General features: G+C 55.6%; 1 protein-coding gene and 1 long non-coding RNA gene across 11 annotated transcripts; one reads left to right on the forward strand and one right to left on the reverse strand.

Moving 5' to 3' along the window:
* The first annotated feature begins 29 nt into the window (after positions 1–29).
* On the forward strand, positions 30–24,158 carry TACC3 (transforming acidic coiled-coil containing protein 3). Of its 10 annotated transcripts, none has more exons than XM_065544663.1 (16): positions 30–189; positions 1,947–2,109; positions 2,254–2,396; positions 6,866–7,882; positions 9,948–10,023; positions 10,233–10,362; positions 14,574–14,626; positions 15,006–15,175; positions 16,750–16,837; positions 17,102–17,278; positions 18,669–18,745; positions 18,856–18,899; positions 19,741–19,901; positions 23,498–23,604; positions 23,693–23,813; positions 23,930–24,158. In XM_065544663.1, the coding sequence occupies exons 2-16, from the start codon at positions 1,948–1,950 to the stop codon at positions 23,993–23,995; spliced, it is 2,592 nt and encodes an 863-aa protein (XP_065400735.1). In that variant the 5' UTR covers positions 30–189; position 1,947; the 3' UTR covers positions 23,996–24,158. The 10 variants fall into 10 exon arrangements, with proteins under 10 accessions (XP_065400735.1, XP_015305504.3, XP_065400737.1 ...); XM_015450018.3 differs by having other exon boundaries at positions 17,102–17,206; XM_065544665.1 differs by having other exon boundaries at positions 15,006–15,109.
* On the reverse strand, positions 18,090–19,790 carry LOC135970864 (uncharacterized). Its single transcript, XR_010586706.2, has 2 exons — positions 19,635–19,790; positions 18,090–18,272 (listed from the first exon to the last, which is right to left on the reverse strand). It is a non-coding gene; the product is annotated as an uncharacterized lncRNA (long non-coding RNA).
* Positions 24,159–24,414: the final 256 nt, after the last annotated feature.

Genomic DNA, 24,414 nt, shown 5'->3' on the forward strand with positions numbered 1-24,414 from the left:
TGCTGATTGGCCGCGCGAAGGCAACCGTCGGCGTTTGAAACTCGGGCGCGCCGGCGGCCATCAAGGGCTGGAAGCGCGGCAGCGGCAGCAACTAGGCTCGCCCCCGGCGCGGAGCAGACGCATATCCAGACCCCTCCTTCCTGGCGGCGGCGGCGCGGGCTCAGAGCCCGGCAACGGGCGGGCAGGCAGGTAGACGAGCGTCTACACGGCACGGGGAGGCTGGGGTCCCGGGGGCGCGAGGCCGTCCCGCCCCGCCCTCGGCCCTCGCCCTCCCGCCCTGGCCGCAGCTTTCCCCGGGAAGCGTCCCCCACGGCTTCTTCCCGTCCCGCGCCCTGTCATGGGACCCGGCCCTAGACCGACCACCGGGCTGGGTCCCCTGGACGGTGGCCGGGGGCGGCTAGGGCTGGGCCGAGCCTGACGGCGGAGCGGGCGCCCTGAAGTGCTTTGTTCTCTTCGACCCTCTCCTGCCTCTCGGCCGCCCACCCTGGTTCTTTGTTGGCTCCCAGCTCGCAGACCCTCTTGTGGTTCTTTGGTCCCTTCCGGCCTCCGTCCTGGTGCCAACTCCATCTGGGCCACCTGTGGCGGACACCTGGGCCCCGACCGCTTCCCCGCACCTGCTGCGCCGCTCCATCTTCCCCCGCGCCGCATCCCACTTGTGCACCAGAGTAGCATCAAAGCACCGGCCTGGGGCCGGTCCCTTCTCTGCCCAGAGCCCCTCCCGGGGCTCCATAGTCGGTAAAGGCTCCTCCTGACCAAGGCTGGGTCTGCTGCTCTCCCGCACTCCTCCAGGCCGCCGGAAGGCTTCCTCCGAGTCACTTTCTCCCTGAGTTCCAGGCTTGCGTGTCCCCCAGTGATCCAGCTGCCCTTCCCCTGCCCTGTACCCAGTTATTCAGGCCAAAAACCTAAGCGTCGTCTGTAAGTCCCATATATGCCAGTGGCCAGGCCCGGGTCTGGTCTGGCCTCTACTCCTCGGGCTGCAGAAGCGTGTGGTTTCCCTGCTTCCCTCCTGCCCTTACTTCCCTACCCACACACAGCACCACAGTGGGCTTCTCAAGCTGCAGCACCGACCTGCCCGGGCTGCCCCTCTCTCTTCTCCAGGACCCTCCCCAACTTTGCTCTTTTTCAAATCAAAGCCTTCCCAGGTCCCCCACCACCAACAGGTGCCCGTGGGGTTCCTGCCCAGGTCGACACTCGGTTCTCTCTGGCAGCCTTTCTGCCTACGTCATTCCCTAGACTGGGAACGCTGTAGACAGAAAGGGTGGCAAGTGTGTGGGTGACTGGTGTGAGGACCTGGGCGGCCCTGGAACCTGGGACTGACTGGAGGCCCTGATATGGAAGCTCCTTGGCACCTGCTGCTCAGCTCTGGGCGTCCCTTGTTCGCCTACTGTCTCCCAGCTCCTCCTCTGGGCCTTCACCCCAGTCTGGTCTTGTCCCGCTGCCTAGCCCGGTGGGAGAAAGCAGACCAGAGCCGCTGTCCTGCTTTTCTGCCCTCTGCTGCCGGGTCCTGCCTCACGCCACACGCGGAGGCCGGTGGGGAGACCGCGGCTTCCTCTGGCTCTTCTGGGTTTCTTATAGGCCAGGGCTTTCCTGTCTCCTGACTTCTGCCTGACGTGGTAATACAACAGTAGAGATTATGCGGTCTTGGTTTTTCTTTCTCACCATCTTAGCCTGAAGGCCCTTTAGCTCTTGGTCCCAGGAGGCAGCGGTGCTGCCCATGGCTCCCGGTGCCAGGCTGGAGAGTGAGTCTCTGAAGCAGGATGGGGACTCAATCGGAGGCTTTCTCTGCCCCACTTGGCAGAGGACATGTGTGGGAGGTGTGAGCTCCAGAACGATGAGCACACCTGTGCCGGAAGGGGTCGTGCTCCCTGCGGCAGCTGTCATGTCTGTGTCTGGACAACGTGGTTGTGTTGCCCTCACACTGACACAAACATGTTCTGCTTTTCCAGAATGAGTCTGCAGGTCTTAAACGACAAAAATGTCAGCAGTGAAAAAAGTACAGAAAATTGCGACTTCCTGTTTTCCTCACCAGAAGTTACCGGAAGATCGTCTGTTCTTCGTGTGTCACAGAAAGAAAATGTGCCACCCAAGAACGTGGCCAAAGCTATGAAGGTAAGTGTGACCTCTACAGTGTGTGGCTAGCCAGGTTGCCCTAGGACCTGCTTTCCTGGTGACCTCTGAGCTGCAGGACACTGCTGGTGTGGCTGTAACAGCTTGAACTAATGAATGGGTGCTCTCCTCCTCACTCCACAACAGGTGACTTTTCAGACACCTCTGCGGGATCCACAGACGCACAGGATTCTAAGTCCTAGCATGGCCAGCAAACTTGAGGCTCCTTTGGCTCAGGGTGATACCCTTGGACTGGAAAACTGTCACCCAGTGTGGACGCAGAAAGAGAAGTAAGTATTCATGCTACTGGACATGCTGGAGCTTCACCCTCTCTGTCCGATGGCTCTTGCAGAAACGTGCTGTCCTGTTCTGTCAGGCCTTGGCTGGAATTTTTTTTTTTTTTTTTTTGAGATGGAGTCTTGCTCTGTTGCCCAGGCTGGAGTGCAGTGGCACTATGTCCACTTACTGTAAACTCTACCCACCCCAGGTTCATGCCATTCTCCTGCCTCAGGCTCCCCGAGTAGCTGGGACTACAGGCACCCGCCACCACGCCCGGCTAATTTTTTTGTATTTTTTAGTAGAGACGGGGTTTCACCGTGTTAGCCAGGATGGTCTCGATCGCCTGACCTTGCGATCCACCCGCCTCAGCCTCCCAAAGTGCTGGGATTACAGGCGTGAGCCACTGCGCCCGGCCGGCCTGGCTGGATTTCTCCTGAAATCTGCACTGAGTGTATGCAGCATGTGGCCAGTTCACTAACAGAAAAGTCGACCATCAGATACTTGGATAACTTAATACTTCACTCCCCCCCACCAGTTCACTAACAGAAAAGTCGACCATCAGATACTTGGATAACTTAATACTTCACTCCCCCCCACCAGTTCACTAACAGAAAAGTCGACCATCAGATACTTGGATAACTTAATACTTCACTCCCCCCCACCAGTTCACTAACAGAAAAGTCGACCATCAGATACTTGGGTAACTTAATACTTCACTCCCCCCCCCACCCCCGAGATGGAGTTTTGCTCTTGTTGCCCAGGCTGGAGTGCAGTGACACGATCTCTGCTCACTGCAACCTCCGCCTCCCATGTCCAAGCGATTCTCCTACCCCAACTGCCCCAATAGCTGGGATTACAGGTGCCCACCAACACCTGGCTAATTTTTGTATTTTTTAGCAGAGATGAGGTTTCTTCATGTTGGCCAGGCTGGTCTCGAACTCCTGACCTCAGGTGGTCCACCTGCCTCAGCCTCCCAAAGTGCTGGGATTACAGGCATAAGCCATCGCACCCAGCCCGTACTTCACATTTTTGCTGGGCTTTTGCCAACCAATTGGCTTCGATCTTTGCTCCTCTAATTTGATGAAATGTCTTGGCCCCATCTCCAGGAAGGCAATCCATAGTTTCATTTATCTTGAATTCCGCCCACCCTATTAGGACTTGGAAAGAGCAGATAGACTTGTAGGCAAAGAAACCATGTTGTGTGATCCACCCCTCAGAGTGTGCATGGTTGGAGGGCTCTGCCAGGCGCTGGGTGTTGGGTTAGGCTTGGCATTGGCAGTCTGCTGGCCGACCTGATGCTTAACTGCAAGCGGATGGCAAGGCGGTGTCTGTCTTTGCCTGGAAAGGGAGGACCCTGGAAGCAGCTCTTTACTCTGTGGCTGAACTAATCGGTCTGGGCACCTGGGAACACCTCATCTGCATCCAGGGTGGGAAGGGACCCCAGAGGCATGATTTTCTGCTGGTTTTTGCTGATGTAACTGTTGTTGCTGTTTTGAGACAGGGTCTCGCTTTGTCACCCGGGGTGGAGTGCCATGGTGCCATCACAGCTCACCGCAACTTTCACCTCCTGGGCTCAAGCAGTCCTCCCACCTTGGCTTCCTTAGAAGCTGGGACTACAGTTGTGAGCCACCATGCCCAGCCAATTTTTTTTTTTTTTTTTTTTTTTTAAAGGCGGAGTTTTTCTTGTTGCCCAGGCTGGAGTGCAATGGCGCGATCTCAGCTCACCACAACCTCCATCTCCCGGGTTCAAACGATTCTCCTGCCTCAGCCTCCCGAATAACTGGGATTACAGGCATGCACCACCACGCCCAGCTAATTTTTTGTATTTTTAGTAGAGACAGGGTTTCTGCATTTTGGTCAGGCTGGTCTCAAACTCCCGACCTCAAGTGGTCTGCCTGCCTCGGCCTTCTAAAGTGCTGGGATTACAGGCATGAGCCACCACGCCCGACTGACCCAAAACTTTTAAACAGATTTTAGGTGTGCGAAGAAGAGCATAAGGAACACAATACCACTAATGCTTCTCACTCCCTGAGATAAAATGTCACCAGTAAGTGCAGGCAGCATTTCCTATGTCCTTCTCTGGGCCCTGGGCCTGTCTCCCCTCCACCCCTCCAGCCTGAATTTGCAGTTCTTGCTATATCTGCTTGCTACTTTTCAAGTTGGATTTTGCCCCTTTTGAAATTTGGTCAAACAAAGTGAGAATGAATCAGACATTGGTTCACAACGACCCCAAGCAGGAGGGGAGGACCAGGAGCAGAGAAGTCGTCTCCCAGCTGCCATGGGTGTGATCCGTCCCAGAGCCACAGATGCCCTTGCCTCTGCCCTATGCCTCCAGGGCCACCCAGCAGCCTCCATAGGGCAGAGGGTGTAAAGGAGCTAGGAGGGGCTTGGGAGGGTGGCCCTGTGGGGCTGCAGCCAGAGTGACTCTGAGCTCGTGGCTTGGGCTCGTGGCTGTCATCTCCCTTCTGGAATTCTGCTTTGGCCCAGCTGGTGGTTGCTGTGGTGCTCCCACGTCAGTGGGATGAGACCAAGAGCAGCCGCTGTGTGCAGCTGCCCACGTATCATTCCAAGGACAGCTGAGTAGCCGCCTGGGAGGGCAACGCCACCCTGAGGTGGCAGCTGGGCAGCAGAGGAGTTGTGAACAGTCCGACAGGTCCCTAACCCTCAGTTTCTCAGTTTTGACATCTTCAAACTTAGAGAAGAGTTGGAAGAGAAGGGCAGGTAACAGGGGCCCCTTATCTGAGGCACTGGCACATGACCCTGCATCTTCTGAGGGACCTGAAGGCCGGGGAACAAGTGATGCAGCGTTTGTGCTCTCTGTGTTGTAGTTGAGCCCCAGCCATCCCAACAGCCGCCTCTTCTGTCAGGGCCCTATGCCCTGCAGTCCCACATTGTGAGCAGGGAGTGCCCTGGGAATGGTGGGCCCCTGGGAAGGTGTTCTCTGCACCCATGGCGCTCCACTGTGGCAGGCGGGTGCTGCGCCAGTGTGGCCACAATCCAGGGAGGTGTTGCAGAGGCCACTCAGGCCCTTCTGTGCCTGAAGGTGGCATCGTGCACCTCAACCTTGTCCTTCAGTGAAGGCTGTGACTGGCCCTGGCCCTGGCCACAGCACTGCCAGTTCCCTACCTGAAGGGGAAAGCAGATCCGTGCAGAAAACCTTTGTTTACCACGCCCCTGCTGGCTGTCCGGGGCCTGCACGTCCCCAGGGCTGATCTGTGGGCATGTCCTTGGGGGAGGTTTAAGCCAGAGGACAGTGTTGACTGAGCTTTCTTGTTTTGCTTATAGCTGATGTTTTCACACAGACTAAAGTGTCATCAGAATGCTGTCAGGTCCCTTAATGTTAGAATTCAGGGTCATTAAGATGGTGCACACCCTCCGGTGATTAGGAGAAACACAGGTGGAAATAGTGATCTTTTAACTTACAGGCCCACAGCAGGCTGGAGGCCACACGGAGGACTGGGGCAGGCCCTGGAGCACAGGCAGGGGACAGCTGAGAAGGGTGGCAGCCAGCCTCGTCTATCAGGGAGTAGGGTGGGGTCACTGTATGCTGGTGGGCAGGCACTTGAATGGATTTTTTACAGGAAGTGGTGGATGTCGGTCACCGTGGCTCCTGCCTGTAATCCTAGCACTTTGGGATGCTGAGGTGGGTGGATCACCTAAGGTCGGGAGTTCTAGACCAGCCTGGTCAACATGGTGAAAACTTGTCTTTACTAAAAATACAAAGCAAAATTAGCCGGGCATGGTGGCGGGCACCTGTAGTCCCAGCTACTTGGGAGGCTGAGGCAGGAGAATCGCTTGAACCCCAGAGGCAGAGGTTGCAGTGAGCCGAGATCATGCCATTGCACTCCAGCCTTGGCAACAGAGCAAAAATTCATCTCAAAAAATAAATAAATAAATAAAAATAAAGGAAGCAGTGGGAAATTGAGGAGCCCAGTCTACCAGGTGGGAGAGGTGCCTCTAAGCTTCTTTCTCTGGCATCAGCTTGAGGCATTTGGGTGTGGTGTCCCACATCTGACCCCCCAGGCAGCAGCCTGTGCTGCATCCTTGCTGTGGTGCCTGGGTGCAGATTTTGTGCATGATGACGAGTGCTGTTTGGGTGGCAGAGGCTGCTGGAGGACTCTGGGTCCAGCACTTGCCAAAGTGCATGATGAGCACAATTAAACAGGCAAGCAGCCCACAGGCACCCCTGCAAGTTGGAACCCCATGCATAGCCAACCCCAAGAAATGGGGTGGAGGCGGGGGTCAGCGAGGATGTCACGTGGCTGTGTCCATCTGTTCCACAGGGAGTTGGTCCCTGGGAGGACAGGAAGGAACCACATTGAGGAACTAGGGTGGGGGGTGGAGAATGGGAAGCTGTGCCAAGGGTGACTCAGCCCTGCTTCTGGTGTGAGAGAGTTAAACCTGTGTTGAGAATGGATGCCGAGGCCACCTAACCTCACAAGTACTCACTGCTTCACGTTGACTAAGTCTGTTTTAAAAGCCAACAGCTCATCAAGGAAGTGGATGCCAAAACTACTCATGGAATTCTACAGAAACCAGTGGAGGCTGACGCCAACCTCCTGGGGGATGCAAGCCCAGCCTTTGGGAGTGGCAGCGCCAGCGAGCCTGGCCCGGGTGCCCTGGCTGACCTGGACTGCTCAAGTTCTTCCCAGAGCCCAGGAAGTTCTGAGAACCAAATGGTGTCTCCAGAAAAAGTGTCTGGCAGCCCTGAACAAGCCTTGGAGGAAAATATTAGTTCCTATTCCTTAGACAGAAAAATGACACCCACCTTTGAGACCCTAGAAGACCCTTCCAGGACAGAGTCCCAGCACAAAGCAGAGACTCCACACAGAGCCAAGGAAGAATGCCGGCATGGTGGGGTCTCTGCTCCCACAGCAGGGGCCACTTCGCCTCCTAGTGCGATCCCTGAGGAAGCCTGCGGAGGAGCACCCCTGGGGGGTCTGCCTGGTGAGGCCCTGGCCTGCCCTGTGGGTATGGGCACCCCCGTGCCAGCAGATGACACTCAGGACCTTCCCTGTGCACACACTTCTTGTCCTGAGAGCACAGCCCCGACCAGCCACCTGGTGACTGGCAGGGCCATGACCCTGAGTCCTCAGGAAGAAGCAGCTGTGGACCAAATGGCCAGCTCCTCGAGGAGCGGACCCATAAAACTAGAATTTGATTTATCTGATGGCGCCACCAGCAAAAGGGCAGCCCCACCAAGGAGACTGGGAGAGAGATCTGGCCTCAAGCCTCCCTTGAGGAGAGCAGCAGCAAGGCAGCAAAAGGCCCTGCGGGAGGTGGAGGAGGACCCCCCCATGCCGGCTTCTCGGGGCTCTTACCACCTCGACTGGGACAAACTGGATGACCCAAACTTCAACCCGTTCAGAGGTGACACCCTGTCTGGTCACAGAGAGGCCCAGCCCCCAGAAAGCCCTGAGACCAGGCTGGGCCGGCCAGCGTCTGAACAGCTGAGTGCTGGGCCTGCCACGGAGGAGCCAGGCACGTGTCTGAGCCAGTAAGTATGGGCATGGGGTGGGGAGTGTGGTGTGGGGCAGCTGCCCCACAGTGTGTGTGGTCAAGGACCCAGAGGTGTCATCAGATACTCCTTTGAGGGCCGGGCGTGGTGGCTCAAGCCTGTAATCCCAGCACTTTGGGAGGCCGAGACGGGCGGATCACGAGGTCGGGAGATCGAGACCATCCTGGCTAACAAGGTGAAACCCCGTCTCTACTAAAAAATACAAAAAAAAACTAGCCGGGTGAGGTGGCGGGCGCCTGTAGTCCCAGCTACTCGGGAGGCTGAGGCAGGAGAATGGCGTAAACCCGGGAGGCGGAGCTTGCAGTGAGCTGAGATCCGGCCACTGCACTCCAGCCTGGGCGGCAGAGCGAGACTCCGTCTCAAAAAAAAAAAAAAAAGATACTCCTTTGAGGCCGGGTGGGCTCCCGTTGAGAAGGGGCCTCTGGGCAAAAACAGGGCTCAGGTGGATCCCAGCTGAGGGTTCTTGGCCTTGCCTTGGCGCCATGCATCTCTTTAGCGCTCCCAGCCTAAGGAGGGATCCAATAAGGGTGGGCTTAGGCCAGAAGCCAAATGCGGCCAACCTTGGGCAGGACCCTGTCCCCCAGTCATGTCCCTCCTCAGGTGAACTTGACTTGGGCATGTAACTCCAAAAGCCAGGCAAAGCCTGTTACTGCCTGGGGTGGCGTCTACTGCTTGCTGGAGTCTTGGCCGTAGGTCTGCTGCCTCCTGGCTGAATGGTCTTAGGCTGCATCCCCTAGAGTTGCTCAGTGGGAGATTGTCCTGCCTGTAGGGTCCAACCCTACTGGGTCTGTGGGTTTTTTCTCCTCATGTGCGGAGACGAGAGATCATAGAAATAAAGACACAAGGAAAAGAGATAGAAGAAAAGACAGCTGGGCCCGGGGGATCACTACCACCAAGGCATGGAGACTGTAATGGCCCCGAATGCCTGGCTGAGCTGTTATTTATTGGATACAAGGCAAGGGGACAGGGTAAGGAATGTGAGCCATCTCCAGTGATAGGTAACGTCACGTGAGTCACATGTCCACCAGGCCTTTCCCTGTTTGGCAGCCGAGTTGGGGAGAGAGAGAGGACAGCTTAACGCCATTATTTCTTCTATGCATTTCAAAGACTTTAGTACTTTCACTAATTCTGCTACTGTTCTCTAGAAGCTCTAGAAGGCGTACAGAGCAGAACGTGAAAGTGAAACAGGAGCATGACCACTGAAGCACAGCATCACAGGGAGGACGAGGCCTCCGGATGGCTGTGGACAGGCTTGACTCATGTCAGGCCTTTCATAATAGGTGGTGGAGCAGAGTCTTCTCTAACTCCCCCAGGGAAAGGGAGACTCCCTTTCTCAGTCTGCTAAGTAACAGGTGCCTTCCCCGGGCACTGACGCTACCGCTAGACCAAGGAGCCCTCTAGTGGCCATGTCCAGGCGTGACAGGGGCTCACACTCTTGTCTTCTGGTCTCTTCTCACCGTGTCCCTTCAGCTCCTACCTCTGTATGGCCTGGTTTTTCCTAGGTTATAATTGTAGAACAGACATTATTATAACATTGGAATAAAGAGTGATGCTACAAACTAATGGTTAATGATATTCATATATAATCATATCTATCATCTATTTCTAGCATAACTTCTTATTTTATCTATTTATTATACTGGAACAGCTTGTGCCCTCAGTCTCTTGCCTTGGCACCTCGGGTGGCTTGCTGCCCACACCTGCCCCAGCCTCCACACCTGAAGCCTTTTGTCAGTTTCACAGTGAAAGGGATGTGCTCATCCTTGTGGTTCCCTTGGGCTGTGTTGTGCTGACTTTAGGGCTCGCAGCCTGCTTCCTCCAGAGCTGGCAGGCAGGGTGTGTGTTTTCCTGCTGGGTGAGGTTGGTGAGGCTGCTCTGTGGCCAGGTCGCTTGGGGCAGCCGCATGCCTGGTGCACTCTAGCTGAGTGTTCATGTAGCCGGCACAGCAGTACAGGGAAAGGCAGTGGCAGCTCGGTGCTGGAGCAGGGGACGCCGGGGTTATGGGGTGTGGGGCGTGGACCTTCTGCTGACTCTGTCTCCCCAGGCAGCTGCATTCAGCCTCAGCGGAGGACACACCTGTGGTGCAGCTGACAGCTGAGACCCCAAGAGCAGAGAGCAAGGTAAGGGGTGCCTGTGTGGGTGCCTGTGCTCCTGGCCTGGTTGTGTAGAAGAGTAGCAGGCAGTGGAAGCCCCCAGCGATCTTGGGTGATGGGGTGGGATGTCCCGCTCCCTCTCCCCCAAGTCTACTTCGACAAGGTTGTGGGGAGGCAAAGCTACACCCCAAGTACCTTGACTGCACTGCACAGGGTGACTCTGCCCGTTCCTCCAGGAGGGAGCCTTGAACTCTGCCAGCATCTCGCTTCCCACAAGCTGTCCGGGCAGTGAGCCAGTGCCCACCCATCAGCAGGGGCAGCCTGCCTTCGAGCTGAAAGAGGAGAGCTTCAGAGACCCCGCTGAGGGTATGTTGCCTGGCACAGACGTCACACGCAGTCTGCCTGGAGGGGGCCCCGTGAGCACTTGGGCAGCTTGATGTACCTGCGTCATCAGCAGATGTTCATTCTGCAGGCTGTTCGGTCTTTCAGCTTTGAATGACTCATGCACAAATTTCTGGTTTGTCAAAACTTAGACACTGTTAGAACAGGGCTTCTACCTTTAACATAAAAGACTTCTAGAAATGGAAATTGTAGACTCAGGAAAATGAGCAAAAGAGGTGAACAAGGCAGGGCACGGATGACATACAAATGCAGAGTCAACAACTGGGCACTCGATCATCAGAAATACTGCTTGAAACAACCTTTTTTTTTTTTTTTTGAGAGTCTTGCTTTGTTATCCAGGCTGGAATGCAGTTGCGCAATCTCGGTTCAATGCAACCTCCATTTCCCAGGTTCAAGAGATTCTCCTGCTCAGCCTCCCAAGTAGCTGGGATTACAAGCATGTGCCACCATGTCCAGCTAATTTTTGTACTTCTGGTAGAGACGGGGTTTCACCATGTTGGCCAGGCTGGTCTCAAACTCCTGACCTCAAGTGATCCACCTGCCTCGGCCTCCCAAAGTGCTGGGATTGCAGGCATGAGCCACCACACCTGGCCCAAAACCCCGTGATAATGAAATGTGAAGCCTAAACCTTAGACACCAGGCTGCAGTTAAATACGGTTTGTCTGTACGATCGGAGGTGGAGCAGTTCTTAAATTAAAGTGCATTTGGTAGGAATTGATGGCTGAGTTATTCTAAAGGACACAGCCACCTGGGTAAGATCTTATTTTGGAGAACTGAAAGCCCAGGCACACAGCAGACGAGTGGCATGTAGGGTTTGTCACTGACAGGATGGTTGTGGGCCTCCACCACGTGGGGATATCGGCTCAGCTGGGGTGGGCCTGGCACACTCACGTGGGATCCGTGGAATCACACAGCGTGGCCTTCTGTGTCCGGCATCTCCCTCGGGGAGGTGTGTTTTCGAGTCCCGGCCGTGCTGGAGCAGGTGTGGGTGCTCCTGTCCTTGCCGTGGCGGCTTGGCTTCATGTTGTCTTGATCCATTTGTTCATGGATTTGCTGGTTTCTGCTTTTTACCTGTCAGGAGTAGTACTGCCACGAACGTTCAGGTGTAAGTTCTATGTGGACGTATACTTCCATTTCTCCTGGATAGATACCTAGGAGTGGAGTCACTGGTCACAGTAACTCTGCTCACCTTTTAGCTGCCAGGTGGCCTTCCAGAGTGGCTGGAGCATTTCCCATTCCCACCAGCGGTTAGAGGAGAGCTCCGGTTTCTCCACATCCTCACCAGCACTGCCTGTCTGTCTTGTTGATCCTGGACTTCCAGTGGTGGGAAGTGGATCTGGCTGTGGTTTTGATTTGCAGTTCCTGGGTGGCTCTTGAACAAGTGTCTTTTGTTTTTTTTTTGAGACGGAGTCTCGCTCTGTCACCCAGTCTGGAGTGCAGTGGTGCAGTCTCGGCTCACTGCAAGCTCCGCCTCCCAGGTTCACACCATTCTCCTGCCTCAGCCTCCCGAGTAGCTGGGACTACAGGCGCCCGCCACCACGCCCAGCTAGTTTTTTGTATTTTTTTAGTGGAGACCAAGGAGCGGGGGTGGGTTTCACCATGTTAGCCAAGATGGTCTCTATCTCCCAACCTCATGATCCGCCTGCCTCAGCCTCCCAAAGTGCTGGGATTATAGGTGTGAGCCACCCGCCCGGCCAGCGAGCGTCTTTTTGTGCCCGTTGGATATCTTCTTTGGGAAAGTGTCTGTTGAGATCCTTTGCCCGTTGAGCCACTTATGTTTTTATTACTGAGTTTTAAGAGTTAAATCCCTTTCATTCAAGAAGTGAAGGAAAGGAAAAAATAAAAAGTCCCTGGCCGGGCGCGGTGGCTCAAGCCTGTAATCCCAGCACTTTGGGAGGCCGAGACGGGCGGATCACGAGGTCAGGAGATCAAGACCATCCTGGCTAACACGGTGAAACCCCGTCTCTACTAAAAAATACAAAAAACTAGCCGGGCGAGGTGGCGGGCGCCTGTAGTCCCAGCTACTCGGGAGGCTGAGGCAGGAGAATGGCGTAAACTTGGGCGGCGGAGCTTGCAGTGAGCTGAGATTCGGCCACTGCACTCCAGCTTGGGCGACAGAGCGAGACTCCGTCTCAAAAAAAATAAAATAAAATAAAATAAAATAAAATAAGTAAATAAAAAAAAGTCCCTTATCAGATGATGTTTCAAAGTACTGGCTTTTGGCCAGGCACAGGGGCCCATACTTGTAATCTCAGCATTTTGCAAGGCCGAGGCAGGAGGATTGTTTGAACCCTGTAGTTTGAGACTAACCTGGGCAACATGGCAAGACCTCATCTCTACGAAAAAAGATTTTTTTTTAATTACCTGGGCATGGTGGCATACACCTATAGTCCCGGCTGCTGGGGAAGCTGAGGTGGGAGGCTCGCTTGAGCCAGGAGGTCAAGGCTGCAGTGAGCCATGATTGCACTACTGCACTCCAGTCTGGACGACAGACAGCAAGACCCCTATCTGAAGGAAAGAAAAAAAAAGGCAGAAATGAAAATTGACAACAAAGCCGGGCACGGTGGCTCACGCTTGTAATACCAGCACTTTGGGAGGCTGAGGCAGGCGAATTACCGGAGATCAAGAGTTCGAGACTAGCCTGGCCAATGTGGTGAAACCTCGTCTCTACTAAAAATACAAAAATTACCTGGGTGTGTTGGCACATGCCTGTAATCCCAGCTACTCAGGAGGCTGAGGCAGAAGAATCACTTGAACCCAGGAAGCTGAGGTTACAGTGAGCCAAGATTGCGCCATTGCACTCCAGCCTGGGCAACAGAGTGAGACTCTGTCTCAAAAAAAAAAAAAAACTGAAAGGCCATAGCAGAGAAAGACCTACAAGTCTTTGCTAGACTAAATAATTGGTAACAGTTTTTTAGTTTAATTGAGAAAAGGAGAAAATGAGCAAATACTACTAGGCATGAAGAGAGGGACAAAGCTAGAGATGCCCCAGCCTGGATCTCAGCCGGACCGAGGCCCTGTCTTAAAGTGCTGGTTTGGTTTGTTTTTTTTCCGAGACTGAGTCTTGCTCTGTCACCCGGGCTGGAGTGCAGTGGCACAATCTCAGCTCATTGCAACCTCTGCCTCCCGGCTTCAAGCGATTCTCCTGCCTCAGCTTCCCGAGTAGTTGGGATTACAGGCTCATGCCACTAGGACCAGCTAATTTTTATATTTTTAGTAGAGACAGGGTTTCCCCATGTTGGCCAGGCTGGTCTCAAACTTCTGACCTCAGGTGATCCACCTGCCTTGGCCTCCCACAGTGCTGGGATTACAGACGTGAGCTACTGTGCTCAGCCACAGTTTAAGAGTTTTATAGTTTTAAAGGCCGAGACCAGAGGAGCACTTGAAGTCAGGAGTTCCAGACCAGCCCTGGCAGCATAGCAAGACGACTCCTCTACCAAAAAAAAAAAAAAATGATAGTTTTAACTCTCACAGTTAGGGTTTTGATCCATTTTGAGTTAATCTTTGTATATGGTATGAGGCACCTTTCCTTTTTTCTTTTTTTTGAAACAGAGTTTTCCCTCCGTTGCCTAAGTTGGAGTGCAGTGGCATAATCTCAGCTCACTGCAGCCTCCACCTCACAGGCGCAAGCAGTTCTCCTGCCTCAGCCTCCCTGTAATAGGCGTGCACCACTGTACCTAGCTAATTTTTGTATTTTTTTGTAGAGACAAGGTTTTCCCCTGTTGGACTCCTGAGCTCAAGTAATCCACTTGCCTCAGCCTCCACCCTTAGTTTTAACCATAAGTTATGTTATCAAAAATTAAAAGACTTGTCTAGCATAATTTTAAAGACTAATAGTTCTCAACCAGAGCAGTTTTGCCCCGCCTTCCTCCAGATGTTTGTGGTTGTCTCACCTGGGGGTGCTGCTGGCAGGGAGTGGGTGGAGGCCGGGGATGCTGCTCAGCACCCTGCGGTGCCCAGGAGACTCCTGCCACAGAGAGCAGTCAGGCCTCGGGCATCAACACCTGCAAGGTAGGAAATCCTGCTGTGCCACAGAGGGCCTCGGCCCCAGGTCTCCATGAGACACTGCTGGTTGGAATGATCCCGCCCTACTGAGTGCTGAGGGAGACACCAGCCCGCGGCTCTTAGGGCCCTGGTGAGGGGCGGTGGCGGCGGCATGACTCACTCCCTCTCAGTTCTAGGCATGGGCGCAGAGGTGGATTACCTGGAGCAGTTTGGAACTTCCTCGGTAGGTACCGGGCACTTACGCGAAGCCTCACCCGCACAGTGTCCGCGAGCAGCCGTAGCAGGTCTTTACCCCAGGGCGTCCCTTGGTGCCCACGTCCCCCCAGCTGCACACAGGCCCAGGCATCATGGCGGGTTCTGAATCCAGGCCCCTCTGCAGCACCTCCTCTAAGTGGCGTCTTGTGGCAGGGCTCTAGGGCTCTCTACCTGGCGCTTAGTCCAGAATGAAACCCCGACATGCTGTGCTGCTGGGAATGGCGGTGCCTCGGGCAGGGTTGCGGGTGACCAGAGGTGGGAGTGTGTGTGTGACCTCCCTGGCCCTCAGCCCCCCTGTGTGTGTTTGGACGGCAGTCAGACCTGATCACTTGCCCTCTTGTCCCCAGTTTAAGGAGTCGGCCTTGAGGAAGCAGTCCTTGTACCTCAAGTTCGACCCCCTGCTGAGGGACAGTCCTCGTAGACCAGTGCCCGTGGCCGTGGAGACCAGCAGGTACGCGCGCCAGCCCTCCCCCACGCGTGGAGCCTTGAGTGTGGGAAGACTGCAGGCTGTTCCTAGGTGTGTGTCTGCACAGAGGCTTCTAGACCAGGGGGAGATGATCTGAACTAGAAAGGAGTTGTTGGGAGGGTGGGCAGGGCAGCAAGCCCAGAGCAGTCTTGTGTGGCTGGCAGGAGCAACGGCAGCCTACCCCCCAGTCACAGGGCTGCTGCCTTGCTGGTTACAGCCACCATTCTAGGTGGATTAAAGATCTAAACTTAAATCTTTTAAAAGTAGTTCCTCTAAAATAGGTCAGCAGGCCAGACGCGGTGGCTCACGCCTGTAATCCCAGCACTTTGGGAGGCTGAGGTGGATTGCCTCAGCTCAGGAGTTTGCCACCAGCCTGGGCAACATGTTAAAACCCCGTCTCTACTAAAATACAAAAATTAGCCAGGCATGGCAGCATGTACCTGTAGTCTCCGCTACTTGGGAGGCTGAGGCAGGATAATTGCTTGAACCCAGGAGGCGGAGGTTGCAGTGAGCCGAGATTGCGCCACTGCACTCCAACCTGGGTGACAGAGAAAGACTCCATCTCCAAAAAAAACAAAAAAAACCCCGGCCGGGCGCGGTGGCTCAAGCCTGTAATCCCAGCACTTTGGGAGGCCCAGAGGGGCGGATCACGAGGTCAGGAAATCGAGACCATCCTGGCTAACATGGTGAAACCCTGTCTCTACTAAAAAATACAAAAAACTAGCCGGGCGAGATGGCGGACGCCTGTAGTCCCAGTTACTCGGGAGGCTGAGGCAGGAGAATGGCGGGAACCCGGGAGGCGGAGCTTGCAGTGAGCTGAGATCCGGCCACAACAGCACTCCAGCCTGGGCTACAGAGCGAGACTCCATCTCAAAAAAAAAAAAAAAAAAAAAAAGTTTTATCATCACAGAGCCATGCCCGTTCCTTTGCAAATTGTGGCAACTTTCACACTATAAGGGCAGAACTGAGTAGTGTGACAGAGGCTGTGTAGCTTTCAAATCCCAACACATGGCCGGGCACAGTGGCTCACGCCTGTAATCGCGCCCTTTGGGAGGCCCTGGCAGGCGGATCACTGGAGGTCAGGAGTTCGAGACCAGCCTGGCTAACGTAGTGAAACCCCATCTCTACTGAAAATACAAAAATTAGCCAGGCGACGTGGTGGGCACCTGTAATCCCAGCTACTTGAGAAGCTGAGGCAGGAGAATCCCTTGAGCCTGGGAGGCAGAGGCTGTGGTGAGCCGAGATCATGCCACTGCACTCCAATCTGGGGGACAGAGTGAGACCCTGTCTCAAAAGAAGGAAAAAAAAAAGCGAGCCTCTGAGCTGCGAGCAGCCCCCGATGAGGCAGCACCGGCTCCACTCAGCCTGCAGTGGGTAACGAAGTGTCGCCGTGCTCTCCGGAAGGACGAGCAGCCACGTGGGACAGGCAGGTGAGGGAAGGGGGCATGGGGCAGCAGAGAGGCCAGGCCTGCTGGATGCAGGTCTGTGTTTTCTACCGCTACCCTGACTTGAGTGGTTTTAAACTAAAAAGCAAAGAGCCTGGTTAGCTTGTCCACATGGTCCTCTGTGTCCTACTCAATACTGGGAGGACTTGAGTGACTGAGGCTGCCTCTGCTTGGTGGCAGCATGCACGGTGCAAATGAGCCTCCCTCAGGAAGTCCGCGGGAAGCCAAGCTTGTGGAGTTCGATTTCTTGGGAGCACTGGACATTCCTGTAAGTCCTTCAGTCCTTCTTGAACTGTCTTGTCTGTGGTTTGAGGGAAGGAGTTGTTTTAAGGGCCTATGTTTTCTATTCCTGGGGATCTGAAGCCTTTGGCTCCATCGGGGGCATGGAGCCACGGTGCTGTCTCAGGTCCCTCGCCACGCTGTCTGAGCCTCTTGGCCTGCGTGGGCCTTTCCTTCCCCACCCCCCCAACGCCAGGTCACAGGCAAGAGGCAAGGGCGAAATGGGTTCCTGGTTCATCCCCATCTCCTGCAGGTGCCAGGCCCACCTCCAGGTGTCCCCGCACCTGGGGGCCCACCCCTGTCCACCGGGCCTATAGTGGACCTGCTCCAGTACAGCCAGAAGGACCTGGATGCAGCGGTAAGGACGAAGAGAGTGGCTATTCCACAGAACCTGCAGGCCACTCTGGGGCTTGGCCAACAGTGGGCACGGGTGGGGTCCAAACAGCCTGACCAGCCATCCCTGCCATCCCTGCCCCTGCTGGTCAGGGTGGGATTGCAGAGAGCTGCCGGCCCCTGGCCTGTCACTGCTGCCCAGGTTGCTGAGGGTCCAGGCTTCCACCCAGTGTCCCCGCAGTCAGCTGCCCACCAGCAGCTTCCCCAGGACTCTGTGGCCTGGGTGCAATGCTCACCTCTGGTGGCCTTGCAGCAGTGTGTGGTACTCGCTGATGTAAACCCAAGTGTTGTCCCTTTCCTGCTGCCCTCCCACAAGTCCAGACGCATCTCCTGGCAGGTTAGGAAGCTCCATCTTCACCCGCCCCACACCTGAGGTCCCCTGCCTTGTCTCCCTCCATCCTCACTGCACATGCCAGGCTTCAGCCTGTTCTAACTCCAGGCCTAAATTGTCCATAAGAGAGCTGTAGGCACGCAAAGGGGCTGGGTGTCTGCAGGCACCGCTGTGAGCTACTGCCACCAGACAGTCCCCAGGGAGGTGGGTCCCAGGGTGGCTCCGGAGGCCGGCTGGCAGGGCTGGGTTCAAGCCCCAACATCCATACCAGTGTTGCTCGCAGTGGCCCCAACTGCGATGTGATGCGGCCCTGACTCAGTTCCCCAACAACGCCCTCCCTGTGTCAGAGCCCATGCGAGGAACCCAATAGCAGGGCTGGGGACCACAGCGTGGCTGGCCCCCTCCTCTGCAGGCCTGGACTCCGGGGGCAGGTGGCCCCTGCATGTAACTTATATTAGAAATGCAAAATGCTTGTTCCCTGGTGCCACAAAGAAATAGCACTCGAATATAACTTTAATTTTCTCAGTAAGGCAGTTTTTATTTTCTGCAGAAAGCGTGCCCCTCGCAGATGGAACAGTGGCAAGAGCACACTTGAACAAGGGAGGGGAAGGGGTTCTTATTCCTGATGTAGGTAGCCCCTTCTGCTGTAGTGAGCAGAGATCGCGCCACTGCACTCCAACCTGGGCGACAGAGCGAGACTCTGTCTCAAAAAAAAAAAAAGATCTGAACATACTAACATACTGATTCTTTGAAGAGAAACTTGGGGTTCACTATATTTAACAATTAGGACCTCTGGTGTCCGCCACTGGGCTGCGGGGGTGGGTGCAGGACACACACCTGTTGGGTGCCTGCTGGTTCCACCCAGGATCACAGCCCGAAGCCCCAGGCCTCCTGCCCCCGGCAGTCGAGTGCATGTGGAGCAGGCAGCCTTGGCCTCAGCGGGTTTCCCAGGGTCCCACTAGAAGCCCTACATGGAACTGTGGCTCTGGGACATAGCTCCGGGGACCTCGGGTGTCGGCTGGCCCCATCCTGTGGGGAGGTCTTGGGAGGGTCAGTCTGGCCCACCTGCCTGCTGACCTGGGTGTGGCCCGAGCAGGTAAAGGCTACACAGGAGGAGAACCGGGAGCTGAGGAGCAGGTGTGAGGAGCTCCACGGGAAGAACCTAGAGCTGGGGTAAGGAGGCTACGCCCCCTGTCCTCCCCATCCCTGTTCCCGTGCGCATCTCCACCTGGCCTGGAACCGCTGGCCACCCGAGGCCATGGCTGTGTGCTCTCCTCCCACAGGAAAATCATGGACAGGTTCGAAGAGGTCGTGTACCAGGCCATGGGTGAGTTCCCAGGCCGCTGAGGGCACCCACCTCCAGGAGGAGCTGCCTATGCCCCACCCTGGCCCTGCCCCGTACCCTGCCTAGGGCCCCACCCTCCTGAGGCCCCTCTTCCTAACACACAAATCCCCTCAACATGGGCCCAGCTGTGGAACCACTGAGGCAAGTTGTGGGGAGATTGGTGGTAGTGAGGCTGGTGGCTCCCACAGAACCAGCACTTGTCAGGCCCCAAAGTTGTGCAGATGCTGAGCTAGCAGTGGGGCTGTGGTGGGAGCAGAACCTGTCCCGCCATGGCCTGCTCCACTCCACCCTGCCCTCACCGTGCGGATGTGTCTAGCATCAGCTTCTGTAGGTGTCTGGCAGGACAGGAACACCGGGCCCCACCCGGCCTCCCAAAAGCTTGGGCTCCTGGAGGTGCTACTGTGGGGATCTGTCTTAGGCTGAGTGTCAGCTGGGGGCAGGTGACTGCCTGGCCCTTGCAGTCCCTCCAGGACCACCACGACAGCACGACCCACAGCCTGGAGTTCGCTGTACCGGCTCCCAGGCCTCACCCTAGACTCAAGGATGTTGGGCGCCGCCTCTCTTTGGGGACCTCTGTTGCTGGGCCCTGGCCCAGGCTCCAGTTCCCTATGGATCTGATGTGGAGGAAACAGCTGTTTTCTGGGCCTTGCTTCCGGCCTAGGAAGACCCCGGGTGGAGGGGCTCATTGCCCTGCTGAGGCTCACACCCACTACCCACCTCTCCTCCTGGCACTCAAGCGCCTCGCCTCACTCCTTGGGCCGTCTCTGGCACCTAGCGTCTCGGTTGCCTCCTCATCCTGAACGTTTGTTTTTCTTTTCTCAAGAGGAAGTTCAGAAACAGAAGGAACTTGCCAAAGCTGAAATCCAGAAAGTTCTAAAAGAAAAAGACCAACTTACTACAGACCTGAATTCCATGGAGAAGTCCTTCTCCGACCTCTTCAAGCGTTTTGAGAAACAGAAGGAGGTGATCGAGGGCTACCGCAAGGTATGTTCCCGCTGCCCCGATGTCCTCACCTCGGAGGTTGATGGACTCATGGTCCAAGCCAGCGGGGCTACAAGCTGCTGTTTGCACCTTGGTCCTTGGCCAAGCCTCCCCTTGCCATGGGGGCATGGGATGACCTGTGAATGAGACAGGGTGCAGGAGTCACAGCTGGTTTGCAAGGCAGCTGAGGGTGGTGGGAGGCAGAGTGAGCTCTGCTGTTATGTGAGAGACGACTTGGCTATGATCAAACACCTGTGAGATTTGAGACAGTGCTGGTGCACCGGGGCCTGGAGCACTTCAGAAAGGGCGTCAAACCTGGGCTGTCTAAGCGCTTGGGTCCCAAGGGTTGGGGACCCAGGGCATGCAGTATCCAAGGCAGGAGGCCCATAGAAAGGTGGTCACGGCTATGCAAGGTCACCCTGGCGTCCTCCTGGCCATAGGACTCTGAGCGCCCTCCACCTTCTGTGCTGGGCAAGGCCCATGTGCTGCTGGAAGGAGGGATGTCTGGGCCATCCATCTGCCTGGAGCAGGCCTGGAAGGTACCTGCGAGGCCACCAGAGGGTTCTGCCCACAGCAGTAGTGTTGGAGCGGAGGTGCTCAGTGTCTCCTGTAGAGGAGCTGGACCTGTGGGTGCAGCTGGAAGAGGGCCTGTCACCATTGGTGCAAGGGGCTGGGGACACCAGATGGGTCCCCTGGGAGTCAGACTAAACTAGAACAGTGGCCCTTGCAGGGGCTGGCTCAGCCACACCTCATCTCAGTCCTGAAGTCAGGTGGGTGTCAGTGGCTGGGGCCCAGCTGCCTAAGAGAAGCAAGTCTGAATACTCTCTGGAAGAAGGTGTCTTAATGCTTTAAATTGCTGCTACAGAGTTTTAAATTAGTGTCTGGCACAGAATAACCAAGTGTGAAAGGAACAGGAAACATGAGTGAAAATCAGACCTGTTATTAGAGTGAGGCATGGTGATATACGCCTGTGGTCCTAGCTACTTGGGAGGCTGAGGTGGGGGGATCGTTTGAGTTCGGGAGGTGGAGGCTGCAGTGAGCCACAATTGTATCACTGCACTCCAGCCTGGGCAATAGACCAAGACCCCCATCTCTAAAATTAAAAAAAAAAAAAAAAAAAGAAAACTGTTGATAGACCCACGGGAGCCCCAGATGTTTTAGGTGGCACCAGCAGGTAATGCCCCAGATCTGCAGGGAGCAGATGGGAAGGGCCTCGCGGCAGCAGAGTGCAGTAATCTGGCTCAGTACAGACGCTTGGAGAGGCTGCTGACTTGAGGACACAGTGGCTTTGCTGACCTTCCCTCAGGTTGGGCTGTGGTGTGAGCAGCTGCCTTGGCCTTGCCTCTCCTCGGGGTAGGCCTGTGCCTCAGCTCCCACTGGCCACCTCCCCACTTTCTCATGGAGGCTTCTTTGCACATCTAATCCCATCTCGGAGGACCCAGTGCAGAGTTTAAAGTAATTGCCTTCTGTGTTCAAAAGAGTATTGCTTCAGTAGAGACCTCGAAACTAGAAAAGAATCCCCTTTGGGAGGCCAAGACAGGCAGATCACTTGAGGTCAGGAGTTCGAGACTAGCCTGGCCAACATGGTGAAACCCCGTCTCCTAAAAATACAAAAATTGGGCTGGGCAAGGTGGTTCATGCCTGTATTCCCAGCACTTTGGGAGGCCAAGGCAGGTGGATCACCTGTCAGGAGTTCAAGACCAGCCTGACCAATATGGTGAAACCTCATCTGTACTGAAAATACAAAAATTAGCTAGGTAGGCATGGTGGCATTCGCCTGTAGTCTAAGCTACTCGGGAGGCTGAGGCAGGAGAATCGTTTGAACCTGGGAGGCAGAGATTGCAGTGAGCCGATAGCGCACCATTGCACTCCAGCCTGGGCAACAGAGCAAGACTCCATCTCAAAAAAAAAAAAAAAAAAATTAGCGGGGCATGGTGGTGCAGGCCTGTAGTCCCAGCTCCTCAGGAGGTTGAGGCATGATCATCACTTGCACCTGGTAGGCGGAGGTTGCAGTGACCTAAGATTGCGCCGCTGCACTCCAGCCTGTGCCACAGAACGAGACTGTCTCTAAGAAACAAAAAATACGGAAAAACTAGGCCAGTTTATGCCTGTAATCCCAGCACTTTGGGAGGCCGAGGCAGGAGGACCACGAGGTCAGGAGTTCAAGACCATCCTGGCCAACATGGTGAAACCCTGTCTGTACTGAAAATACAAAAATTAGCTGGGTGTGGTGGCAGGCACCTGTAGCCCCAGCTACTCAGGAGACTGAGGCAGGAGAATTGGGAGGTGGAGGTTGCAGTAAGCCGAGATCGTGCCATTGCACTCCAGGCTGGCGACAGAGCGAGACTCAGTCTCAAAAAAAAAAAACTAGAGAAGAACCAAATGGAAATTTCTTTTTTTTTTTTTTTTTTTTTTTTTGGAGACGGAGTCTCGCTCTGTCGCCCAGGCTGGAGTGCAGTGGCCGGATCTCAGCTCACTGCAAGCTCCGCCTCCCGGGTTCACGCCATTCTCCTGCCTCAGCCTCCCGAGTAGCTGGGATTACAGGCATGTGCCACCTCGCCCGGCTAAGTTTTTGTATTTTTAGTAGAGACGGGGTTTCACTGTGTTACCCAGGATGGTCTCGATCTCCTGACCTCGTGATCCACCCGTCTCAGCCTCCCAAAGTGCTGGGATTACAGGCTTGAGCCACCGCGCCCGGCCAAAATGGAAATTTCTAACAGGTACACAGTTAACAAAGTTAGCAGTTCAGAGGGTACAGGTCAGATGAGGGAAGCAGAGGGTGAGCTGGGAGCCAATGTGTGGACGGCAGCCCCCAGAGCCAGAGGGAGAGACGCTGCTGTGGCGGGAGGCTTGACCTGTGTCGACGTGAGAGCTTTCGGCTGCCACCTCCCAGACAGACGCTGTTGGGAATTTTCCACAGCAGAGAAACACAGGGCTGTGGGTTTATGGGAGGTGTGACCTCCGCAGGACATCGTGGGCTGCATGCTGGATGGGTGCTCCTGGGATACAGGGCTGCAACAGAGGAGTGGGGATGGCTGGGCTGTGAGGCTGCTGGGGGCACTGCAGGAAGAGGGCAGGTGGGCTGAGCCTTCTCCAAGCAGAGGCCACTCGGGGGCCCAGGAGCCCCTCAATTGGGGCTTCTCGGTCACTGAGCGGAAGGTGCCCCCAGAGCTGTGGGGAGCAGGCAGGTCTGGGTAACCATGTGGCTCCTGCTGGCCTCCCCTGCCTGTCCCCAAAGCACAGGGTCCATCTCCAGAGGGGGAGGGGCTGGGCTGTCAGTGGTCCCAGGTGCATCCCACTTTCCAGCAGCACTTGGTGCCAGCAGAAGCTACAGGTGTGGCAGGAGGGGGCGCAGCCGTGAGGGCACCAGGTTCAGGCCTGGCGTCTCTGAGGGTGGAGAGCCAGGGCTGTCCTGAACCTCCAGAGGGGGTGAGCTGGGAACTTGTGTGGAGGGGCTTTTTCCACAAGGAAAACAGGAGGTACTGCCTCATGACTGATGCCCCAGACAGCCTTGAGGGTCTGCAGGTCCCCAGACACCAAGCCTGGGTACTCTCCAGCAGATGGCATGGTACCCACAGCTAATGCCTGCCCCTTCCTAGAACGAAGAGTCACTGAAGAAGTGTGTGGAGGATTACCTGGCGAAGATCACCCAGGAAGGCCAGAGGTACCAAGCCCTGAAGGCGCATGCGGAGGAGAAGCTGCAGCTGTGAGTGCTGGGCGAGGCCCCCACCCTGGAGGGAGAGTCTGAGCACCTGGGCCCCAGCTCAGCCTCTGCCCTGCCCTTACCCGTCCAGGGCAAATGAGGAGATCGCCCAAGTCCGGAGCAAGGCCCAGGCGGAAGTGTTGGCCCTCCAGGCCAGCTTGAGGAAGGAGCAGATGCGGATCCAGTCGCTGGAGAAGACAGTGGAGCAGAAGGTGGGTGCGGGAAGCCCAGCTCACGGGGCCGGCTGGCAGCACCTTCTAGAAGGCCCTTGGGCCTGCCGCTCCCTCCAGGCAGGGAGAAGCCCCCGCAACTCATCTTCCTTATCCAGACTAAAGAGAATGAGGAGCTGACCAGGATCTGCGACGACCTCATCTCCAAGATGGAGAAGATCTGACCTCCCGGGTGCCGCTGTCCCGCCCCTGCTCCCGTCCGTCGTCTCGTCTGATTTTCTTAGGTGTCGTGTTCTTTTTTCTGTCTTGTCTTCAACTTTTTTTTTTTTTTTTTTAACTAGATTGCTTTGAAAAGATGAGTAAATAAAAGTTTCCTTTCAGTTTAAACCCTGAAGCCGCTCTGGTCTTGATGAAGCAAAGGCTTCCCAGCTCTGGCCTGAGGCTGAGCCCATCTGCAGGCGCCTCCCTTTCCCTCAGAGCTGGCCACTTGGTCCCTGCCTGCCCCAGGCTCAGGCTGCCCTGCTGAGGGCAGGGACAGCCAGTGGCTGGAGGAGGCTCAGGTCTGCCCAGTCTGCCCCAGCCACCTCAGGCTGGCTACATGGTTGCGGCCTCAGGTACACACATCGAAGTCCAAATTGACTCA

This window comes from Macaca fascicularis, chromosome 5, assembly GCF_037993035.2.
Source record: "Macaca fascicularis isolate 582-1 chromosome 5, T2T-MFA8v1.1".
Lineage (NCBI taxonomy): Eukaryota > Metazoa > Chordata > Mammalia > Primates > Cercopithecidae > Macaca > Macaca fascicularis.

Coding starts and splice junctions, on each gene's coding strand:
- TACC3 (XM_065544663.1), top strand. CDS start 1,948: ATGAGTCTGCAGGTCTTAAACGACAAAAATGTCAGCAGTGAAAAAAGT. Junction 2,110..2,253: donor ACGTGGCCAAAGCTATGAAG/GTAAGTGTGACC, acceptor ACTCCACAACAG/GTGACTTTTCAGACACCTCT. Junction 15,176..16,749: donor AGACTGCAGGCTGTTCCTAG/GTGTGTGTCTGC, acceptor GCTTGGTGGCAG/CATGCACGGTGCAAATGAGC.